This window comes from Episyrphus balteatus, chromosome 3 (assembly GCF_945859705.1).
Source record: "Episyrphus balteatus chromosome 3, idEpiBalt1.1, whole genome shotgun sequence".
Lineage (NCBI taxonomy): Eukaryota > Metazoa > Arthropoda > Insecta > Diptera > Syrphidae > Episyrphus > Episyrphus balteatus.
In genome coordinates, this window is record NC_079136.1 from 109,866,055 (window position 1) to 109,876,696 (window position 10,642).

The 10,642-nt window shown below is 33.7% G+C and overlaps 1 protein-coding gene across 5 annotated transcripts in view; it reads right to left on the reverse strand.

The window, feature by feature from the left end:
- Nucleotides 1-10,045, reverse strand: part of LOC129913231 (opioid-binding protein/cell adhesion molecule homolog) — a 91,941-nt gene extending 81,896 nt beyond the window's left edge. The window contains exons 1-2 of one of the 5 annotated variants that reach the window (XM_055991812.1): nucleotides 9,819-10,043; nucleotides 8,246-8,702 (exon numbers count right to left, since the gene is read on the reverse strand). In XM_055991812.1, coding sequence (XP_055847787.1) covers nucleotides 8,246-8,372 — 127 coding nt within the window. In that variant the 5' untranslated portion in view covers nucleotides 8,373-8,702; nucleotides 9,819-10,043. Of the gene's footprint in view, nucleotides 1-8,245 lie in introns of all 5 variants that reach the window. The other 4 variants (XM_055991813.1, XM_055991811.1, XM_055991810.1 and 1 more) reach the window with 4 other exon arrangements.
- Nucleotides 10,046-10,642: the final 597 nt, after the last annotated feature.

Below are 10,642 nucleotides of genomic sequence, written 5' to 3' on the forward strand. Positions count from 1 at the left end.
AAATAAATAAATAAATAAGTAAATATATAACTAAATACAAAAAAAAAAAAAAAAAAAAAATATATAGAACAACATTAGTGGTTACATGTATTTTTAGTCGCAAACAAAATAAATAAATGAAATAGTATAAATAACAAAAATAACAATTAGTTTGTACATTAAAGCAATTTATACTCTAAGAGACCTGATTAAAGGATTTTCAGAATGGTTACATTTTTCAAAGAATTTTTCATTAAGAATTTCAACTTTCTTTGATATGGGAAGTACATCAGCTTTTTTATGCAGTTCAATGGTCGAATAAAACCATGGCAGATTTAAAATCATTTTTAACACTTTGTTTTGCGATATTTGTAGTTTTTTAATATGCATCTGAGCACAGGTACCCCATACAGGTGACGCATACAATAACATGGACTGAAATATAACTTTAAATAAGATTATTTTATTTTCGTTACTAAGTAATGACTTTCGATTTATAAGCGGGTAGAGCATTTTAGTAGCAATGTTAATTTTCGTGATTATATTAGAAGTATGATTTCTAAAAGTCAGTGTCTTGTCCAATGTTACTCCAAGATACTTAACTGTATCGACCCATTTTATTTCAGTGTTATCGAGCTCTAAATTTTTGCTGGGCAAAAAGCAATTCTTTCTTTTTCTCGTGAAAAAGATAGATTGGGTTTTGCCAGCGTTAATTTTAATTTTCCAATGCTTGTAATATTCAAAAATTATATTCAGAGCTCTTTGGAGTTTAATTTCTATGACACCACCAAGTTCATGTGATGAAAAAATTGCAGTATCATCCGCATACATGGCTAGTTCACAGTCTGGTAAATCAGGAAAATCGGCTGTAAACAAATTGTATAACAAAGGAGCAAGAACCGATCCTTGGGGAACACCAGCTGGAACTGATCTTCTAGTTGAAAAATCATTGTTTAAATAGACCATAAAGTTTCTATTCGTTAAGAAGCTTTGAATGAGTTTAATAAGGTAAGGAGGAAATCTAAATTTTATAAGCTTATAAAGGAGCCCGTCGTGCCATACTGAGTCAAAGGCTTTCTCAATATCAAGTAGCACTAACCCAGTGGACTCTTTAGAAGATAAACTAGTTTTAATATGGTTACAAATCCTTACAACTTGATGTGAGGTGGAATGATCTTTCCGGAAACCAAATTGTTCTAATGGCATAATATTTTGGGTGGATATGAAATCTTGTAATTTTATTTTTATTATTTTTTCAAGAATTTTACTACAATTATTGAGAAGGCTGATTGGCCTGTAACTTTGGGCATTATTTGAACTTTTACCTATTTTAAGAATGGGTACAACCTTAGCAACTTTCCAATCGTCCGGGAAGTACTGTGTCTTTAAACAGGCATTAAAAATGTATGTAAGACACTTAAAACCATTTTTTGGTAGTTGTTTCAGAATCTGATTGTTTATTTTATCGATTCCTGGCGATTTATTGTTTTTAAGACTGGCTGTAAAATACTCTACATCCTCATATAAAATTAAATTGTCTATTGGAGTGCTGTATTCAGTTAGATTGAATTCAGTTAGCGAAGCATTAACTATTGAATCTAATGGTGAAGTGAGTGCAACTGAAGAGTTGTGGTTGATCAAAAATGTATCAGCCAAAAGCTCACATTTACTGTCAGGTGTAAAAAAGACTGTACCTCCACTTTCTAGGTATGGAATTTGTTTGTTTTTCTTTTTTAGAATTTTTGTGATGTTCCAAAATGGTTTAGAACATTTATCGAGGCGTCTTAGATTTTCATTCCACTCTTTATTGCGAAAAACTTTAATTTGATCAGAAATCAGTCTATTTAAAACATTCATTTCATTATAAACAGATTGAATACGAAATTTTTGCCACTGTCTTCTCAGCCAGTTTCTTTCTTTTACCATTTGGAGTATAAATTGAGGAAGTATAATAGAGCGTTTGTTGTTTTTTTTTAAAGGCACGGATAGATTTACACTCTCTAGAATATTAGATGTGAAAGATTTTAAATGAGTGTCAATCTGTTCACAACTTACAGACTCTAATGGAACAGGTACGAATGCTTCCAGATTTGTGTTAATATGTTGCCTAAACAGTGGCCAATTTGCTTTTTTAAAGTCTAAATATTGCACATTATTAAGGATAGCTCTAAAACTAATATCACAGTAAACAGGTAAGTGGTTTGAACTCAGTGCATTTATTGCAACAGGTTGTGTTACAATATTTGCGACATTAGTTACAAATAAATCAAGGGTCGAAGGAGATGATCTTGCAGATTCAGGAATGTAAGTCGGGCTGTTAGGGTATAAAATACTAATTGGATATCTCATTTCGATATCTGAAAGAATATTTCCCCAGGAATTTTCCCTCAGGCATCCCCATCCTCGATGTCTACAATTGAGGTCACCACCCACTATAAATGGGTCGCTACAGCCAAGTATCTTCCTTAAATCACTTTTAAATAATATAACCTTTTCTTTGTTTGAATTTCCCCCGGGGAAATACACTGAAAATACTTTTAAGCTTGAAGAATCTTCTAATAAGATCTCAATTCCCATTGCTTCAATTACTTTGGTATTGATTACTTGCAAAAGTTTATGTTTAATGGTTTTTTTTATAACGATGGCAACACCGCCACCTGTTCTATTTAAACGATCAAATCTATGACAAATGTAATTTGAGTCAGAAAATCGAATGTCACCACTAAGCCATGTTTCAGTCACTAGACATACATCAGCATTCAAATTACAAAGAAAGTTGAAAAATTCTGTACATTTATTTCGAATGCTCCTGGCATTCCAAGTTAAAATTTTTAAGGAATTAATTATATTATATGACATTGTTGTAAAGATATTTTGTAGCAAGCTGTGCTATTACATTAAATTGTTGAGCTTTTGTTTTACATTCACTCAATTTGGAAATCATCTCAGTTGTTAATGAAGAAAGCTCCTCTTGGGAGAAAAGTGTTGAGTGCGAAGAGTGCGCTTGAGTTGTTGTTGGCTGCACTTGTGAAGGTGTTGAGCGACGAGACACTGATATTGTCGGTGTCGCAGGGGATTGGTGTCGGGTGGAAGATCGTTTAGAAAGAAGAGGAAAACTTTCAGAGCTCATGTGATTTATCGGGTTCGGTTGTAAAACTGAAACCGGTTTCTGATGGGACATTAAATGCCTTGGAGAATTTGAATTTTTAGAAAGTTTTTCTCTTATTTCTTGATACCTGATTCGATTCAAGCAAGTGTGGTCAGTAGATCGGTGCGTGCCTTTGCAGTTGGCACACTTGAGTATTCCTTCAGATTTACAATCGATGGTTTTATGTGGTCCTGAACAATTTGCACAATATGTATTTACGCTGCAGTTTTTCTCGCCATGGCCAAACATCTGGCAGTTGTGGCATTGAGTTAGTTTATGTTTTAACCGACGTTGATATTCCCATCTCACTTGGGTACGAAAAACGGACCGAATATTCTTACGTAAATCATTTAATTTAATTGATCCGTTCTCTATGTAAATAATATAGAATACATCGTCGTAATGTTCATATTTCTTTTTTACCATTTTGATTTCTTTACATTTTAAACCAAGAGATATTAGTTCATTTTTAAGCTCATCGTTGTCCATCTCATCCAAACCGAACAAGACTACCTTGAATGACCTTGCATTTTTAAAATCATGCGTAAAATATTGACATTGCTTAGATTTAAGTTCGGCACATATTTTGTTATATGAATCTAGGGATTCGCAAAAGATTTTAATACCAATTGAGATTTTTCGCACAGAATAATCATTAATTTTTAGAGATTTGCACAGATTATGAATATAATCACATGATTTGTGTAAAAGTTTTATAGGTGGAATAGACACTTTAATTTCGTTTTGCTGCATAGGTGCATTATCGTCGTCTCTATTGTCTGTGTCTTTATGACACTGCAGAGGTGCAAAAATGCCCTTATAAGGAGACATTGCAGAAAGATGAACTTTCTTGAATTGCTTCACTGAAGATTTAAAATCTTCATCACTACCGGGCCTCCCGCGCTTGGAAATGATTTTTTTTTTAATTGTTTGCTTACAGAGGTAAATTTTAAGCACACGTCAGTCACGAATGAAAGCGTGTGGAGAACTGATCGTTGAGCTCGGAATTATTAAGCTAACTGCGAAATAAAATTAGGATGTCTTTGATAAATTAACGCTCGATTAAGCTGATGCCTTAAACTCTGAATATCGGTGAGCTATAGGAATAGTTCAGTCAATGAGGAAAAATCTGAAAAAAAGTTGTGACGTCAGATAAATTGGATGTAGTATTGAAGAGGGGTTTGTCCTGAGTATAAATCGCCATTTTGAAAACGCATTAGTCTCAAATATCAATATATCGAGAACGACTGGTCGGACAGATTGATTGATATTTGGGGTGTAAGATGTACTGCGACCTGTAAGATCTATTGTACCCCCTTTTAAGCTATATGAGTTAGTACCTCATTTTATAGCTCCTCCTCTAACCTAATTCCTTTCATGAAACTGATTACTTGGGGTATTTTCAAAGAGTGCAATTTATCCTCTTCGACTTGGTAGCAACCCATGTGTTTAAATCTTTGGTGTATTAGTGAATTGCAACTACCCAGGATGTGATCTGGTGTTTCTTCTTTTTCACTACAGAATCTACATGTTGCACTATTTACTAAGCCCAAAATATGTAGGTGCCTTCTTAACTTACAGTGGCCAGTGAGGAGCCCAGTGATTAACCTGAGATTGTTCCTACTTAGACTGATACATGATTTGAAACGCTCTCGGTTGTAGTTCCCGAGAAGCATTATCGCTTGTCTCAGTTTTGGTAGTTCTGTCCAGTTTTTTGCTCTCCTGGACTCCTCGTCTAGTTTTATTTTATTTTTATTGATATTTTCTCCTATTCCGCAATACGGTTCGGGTCCCATTAAAGGGGAATTTGCTCCCGTTTTTGCTAAGGAGTCCGCCTCCTCGTTACCCTGGACACCAACGTGCCCAGGCACCCAGTGTAGAGTAACTTTGTTTATTTTGCCAAGTTCGTTAAGTTTTCCTATACACTCCAATACTAGCTTGGAGTTGATTTCGTAGGATTTAAGTGCTTTTTGGGTAGCCTTACTATCAGACATAATGGAAATGTTTTTATTCCGGTGATTTATTTCGAGTTTAATTTCTGCACATTTTACAATGGCATTTACCTCAGCTTGAAAGATACTTGGGGATTGACCCATAGGTACGGAGAGTTTGGTACTAAGCCCAAAGACGCCTGCCCCTGTACCTTCCGCTGTTCTCGACCCGTCTGTGTACCATTTGATGATATTTTCTTTAAATGAGTAGTTGATAGATTCACCTACCCAATCTTTTTTTACTACTGAGATGTATATTGTAGTTTTCACAAAGTTATAATTTGTGAACATTGCATCTCTTGGAAAGTCAAGGAAGTTTTCTTCTGAGGATCTGGACAGGAATTCTCTTTCTCTGTTGCCTATGCATTTTCCAGCCCCAGTTCCTTCCTTGGCAAACCTCATGATAGCTCCCTTAGCATCACTTTCAATAATAAGGTGAAGTGGAGTTAAATCAAGAATAACCTCCATTGCTGCTGTACGGCATGTTCTCATAGCTCCGGTGATGCAGACACATGCGAGTCTTTGCACTTTATCAAGTGATTTCCTAGTTGTTGCAAGATCGGTTCTTTTGTGCCAAGCCACCGCACCATAGGTAATTATAGGTCTTACCATCCATCTTAGGATGTATGGTTTGCAGCCCAATGAATTGCTTGCTAATCTTTTGCAAATCATTAAGGCTTTCGTCGCTTTGCCAGTGGTTATTTCTACGTGTTTGTTCCAGAGGAGTTTACTGTCTAGATACTCTAGATACCTAGATACTTGACCTCCTTCTGTGTTTCTATTACTTCTCCAGCTAACCTTAAGGTTTCATACGGGAAAGAAGTCTTTTTTTGGTAAATGGTATAATTGTTGTCTTGGTAGGATTGATGTTAAGTCCTGCCGATAGACCTGCCTTTACCTCAGTTGTTCTTGTGCTCAGCATTTCGTTGATCCATCTCACTACAGTGATAGGAACTTTTTTCTTTTCAAGAGCTTTGTTTACAGCGACATGTGAGGTGTTATCAAATGCTCCCTCTATGTCTAGAAAAGCACATAGGGCTGTTTCTTTTGCATCCAAAGCTCTTTGTATGGAATTTGTTAGCTCGAAAAGGCCAGTTTCCGTAGATTTTCCTGCCCTGTAAGCATGCTGGCGATGGTTAAGTGGCATATTTATTAAAACTTCTGATCTAATGAAGTTATCTATTACTTTCTCCAAAGTCTTAAGTAGAAATGATGTCAGGCTTTGGCCTGAATGACTTTGGATGGGTGGTATCTTTTTTCAAAAAAAAAAAAATTTTTTTTCGGACAGATGATTTGCAAGGATTTTTTTTGAAATATAATTATCTTTCTTTCTCTAGTTTATCATTTTCCTATAGTGGTTATACTTTCAGAGTTATACTACCACAAATAGTGTATTTCTTGATATTTTAAACAACAAGTGGCAAATAACTGAAAATGGGATACTTTCCGGTACTCTTATGTCGTTTTATATTGACTTTTGAGATTTTTGTGTAAAAATCTCAGATTTTCCACTGCAAATAGAATCTGAAATCAAGTTTTGTAATTGTGTACGAAATCTGTGCGTATAAAAAAAATAAAACAACAACAAATGTTCAGACAAATGTCAAACAGAGGAGTGTGTGTGAAAGTGCGTGTGTTTGTATGCGTGAATCTTAGATTCATTTTTTTGAATCTCAAGACGCAAATAGATCATGAAATCTGAGATTTTTCCACTATTTCCCCTCTTCCCCCCCCCCCCCCCCCCTTTTAGCTGTCAGATTCACAAATCTCATTCTGAATCTCGTCAATAGAAAACGACATTGCTCTGAAAGTATAACTCCTAGAAATGTTAAAACAATCACTCGTTTTTGGATTTTTAAAAAATATTTAGTTTTTTGTTTGAAAAATCAGTTTTTTGAAAACGGGTTGGTGAATTTAACCGAAATTTCGTTTTTATGTGTTGAATAATATTTTCTTAAAAATGGCATACCTATACATACCAACTTTTTTTTGAAAAATGTATAAAAATACAGGATGATTTAGGAGGAATGTGCCAAAAAGCTAGAGCGTGTAAGTTGAGCCGAGACAAGAAAAAAATTTAACTCGTTTTGCGGGGAGGGGCAGTAAAAAAAAATGACTTAATTTAAAAAAAAAATTACTACACCTAAAAAAAACCAATATCAATATAAAATATTAAAACAATATTTTTATTATCAGGATGATATTTAAATATCACATTTTTGAAATTTTTTTTTGATATTTTATTAACAATTTTTCATTCCAAATTATTGAAAAATATTAAATAAAAAACTCTTAATGTGTACTAATCTAAAAGCGATTTGTATTTTTTCGAAGTAAAATGTATGATTTACTGATAAAATTTGATCGGCAATAAGCTTTTTATTTACATAGTTTGGGAGAAAATAAAAAACAATTATATTACCTATAATAGAAAAAAACAATATCACCACTATTTTATTAAGAATACCTATTCACTTTAAGTAATGTTTTTTTGTTTGATTTTAAAGAAAAAAGAAAGAAAATACTTAAAATAATTAAAATAATAGATAAGAAATAAAAGAAAGAAATATCATTATAATAAACTGAAACGTAAAATCTAGTCAACATTGTTATTTTAATTGTCAAAGTGAAATTTTCACTATACAACTAAAATTTAAAAAATGTCAAAATGATATGATAATCATATCGAAATTGATATTTTAATTGTTGGACGTTTTGTTGTTTGTCACTCCAAAATGTTAATTTGATAGCTGTTATTATCAAATTTTTTTTCGGTGTAAAAATCAACGGTTATATCTACAATAACGTGCTATACATTTTTCTAAAGCCAAAAACCTAGTTTTTTATAAGGCATTAAGGAAAAAACTTTGACATCTTAGGACTGATTTCTGATCTTCAATAAGACTCTGAGAAAAATAATTTCAATACCTAAGAATAAAAAGAATTAGTTTAAGGAAAAATCTTAAACTAAGTTAAATTGACTATGGAAATTATCTTTAATTAAATATGATCAGGAAAAATCTTTTATTAAAGGCTGAAGAGAACCAAATATTTCACACCTAAAACCAAACCATACATGGACAAATTTATATATGTAAATATTTTAACAATAAAAATAAACTCTTACCAAAGTGTGACATATCCTGTTCATCCGAATTGTTCGGCTCACAATATCCATAATGTATCAATCCAACAATATTGATGACACCCATCAAATGAAGTACATCCTTGCGTTTCAGTTTTATTCGTGTCATTTTTCTTTCTCTCGATTTAAAAGGACAAATAAAAAAAAAACAGGAAACAAACTTCCTTTACCACAATTCGTCTAACCGCATATCATTCATTATTGTATTTTCAAAAAAACACGTGCACACGCGGAACCAAATATTTGCCCATATTGTCGAAATAAATTATACTCCCTCTCAAGGATAATGCTCGTTGCTATTACATATATATCTTTCTAGTGATTATAAGCCACCTCTCTCTGACTAAACAATAGAAAAAATTCCGCGCGGTTTTCGAAAGCAATAAAAACAAGTGACTTTTATGTGCGGTTTATAAATACGAGTATATTTTCCTAGGGACTGGGGGGTTGATGAGGAATAAAAAAAAATACTCAAATCATTCAATGACTTAGGAAATAAAATTCAAAATAAAAAAAGAAAGAATTTACACTTGTTTATCTTTTACAGCACTGACTTTACCATGACGTTGTTGTTGTCATATTTTTTTTTCTGCTCACTAAAACCCAATGACAATAGAGATCAAAAGAGGGCGCCACAAAAGATACAAGATACTTTTTTCCGCACTTCTTTTGTGCTTTCTCGATTTCAAGTAGTAAATTTACACTCGACACAAAAAAGAAATACAAGGATAAAAGATAAGTAACTCTTGTCGAAACGTCAACTCAATTTCATTAAAAAGGATATCCTTTTTTGTTCATGTTATTGTTGCTGTATTGTGGGTGTCGAACAATAAAAATTTGGATCAGGTAAGTAGAAATTCTTGTGTACCTGTGTTTGTCCCTATATTCTTCGGCAACACACTTCACTGATTACACCTTCCGAGGGTTACTTTTTTTATGAACTTAAGGTCAAAACCAAGGATGGAAATTGACCATAATGACACTGTTAACAGATGTTGACCATTAATTTTGCCCAACCGTATAGGAGACTCCTTCTTTTTGCTTGATAAGCTTAACGAGTATCCTTTTTTATTTTATTTTTTCTCGTGATTTAGTTGTTGTTTTTGTATTATTAGTCCTTGCCTCATGCAGGTTATCATTCGGGTTTTGAATATTTATTACCCGTCAAATCCTTGTCACTCTCTATCATTCAAATATAAAGGAAAGAGAGTTCACATTACTGGTTTTATATTTTTAACTAACTTTTTGCAAAACACTAAATTACAAGTGTCACGCGATGACTGAAAGTCCTTTTTTATAAAAACAAAATGTGTTATTCGCAGTGCGGCAAAGGAGGAAAAACCAACGATATGATTGGTGTTATCCTTGCTGTGGCAGTGTTATTTATTTCGTGCATGCAAAAGACAATAACTGCGATTAAGTAATAAACAAAATATATCGTGTATTCTTACATGATATTTTTGTTATTATTTTTATTTCGAGGAAATAATAAACACAAAAATAACACGTCTTCTTCGCACAATATGTCTAATGTTTGGGGATAGACAATACCTACTCCACACGACCTAGTTTCGGAGCAAGCAAAATTCGGTGACAACAGTTTGAAGTTTTGGTATGTCCTTTCTTGGTATCAAAAAAAGGATATTTGCTTTTTCGTTTCGAACCGCATTTATGAAACAGAGACTAACGCGACCACAATCGACAAAAGTTAGGAGCAAACTAAACTAATTTACTTAAGGCACGCACTGATTATACAAGGATCACAAGGATATTCCCGTGTTCTGGCTCTGGCTGTAATATTTGTATTTGATATTGACGAATAGTCCTGCATGGAGCTCTTAAAAGAAGTCCTTTTGCAGACACACGTACCTTTTCAACCTCCTTCGAAGATGAAATCATGCGCACTTGATTTTTAGTACTCTCTTTATTTCTCGGTGCTGGTATCGGACGTTCTGAAACAACGGCTCTCAGAGGTGTCTGCAAAAGGAACCTTTTTATCCTCGGTGGTAATTTTGTTGATTTTTTGTCAAACATCATATGAAACAACATCAATCCTTGAATGTAGCCTGATGATAGGATGAGTGCCGAATAAACCGGAAAAAATTAAGTCGGCCGGCAGTTTGCCAGAAATCGTTGACCCGGCTGAATGTGAGCATTCATCTCGAAGGGTTTTGGCCTCACAAGCTGTATCTGAAGCGTGAAACTGGTTATGGGAGCCTCGACACGATGTAAATATTCTGTTTGTATATTAAGTACAAAAAATAAAACACTAATAAGGACGACGACAACGAAATATAATGGCGATGGTGGTTATGGTGTTGGTAGTGATGATGAAGATGATGATTTGCGATTACCGCATGCGGTTTATTGCCGAATAAT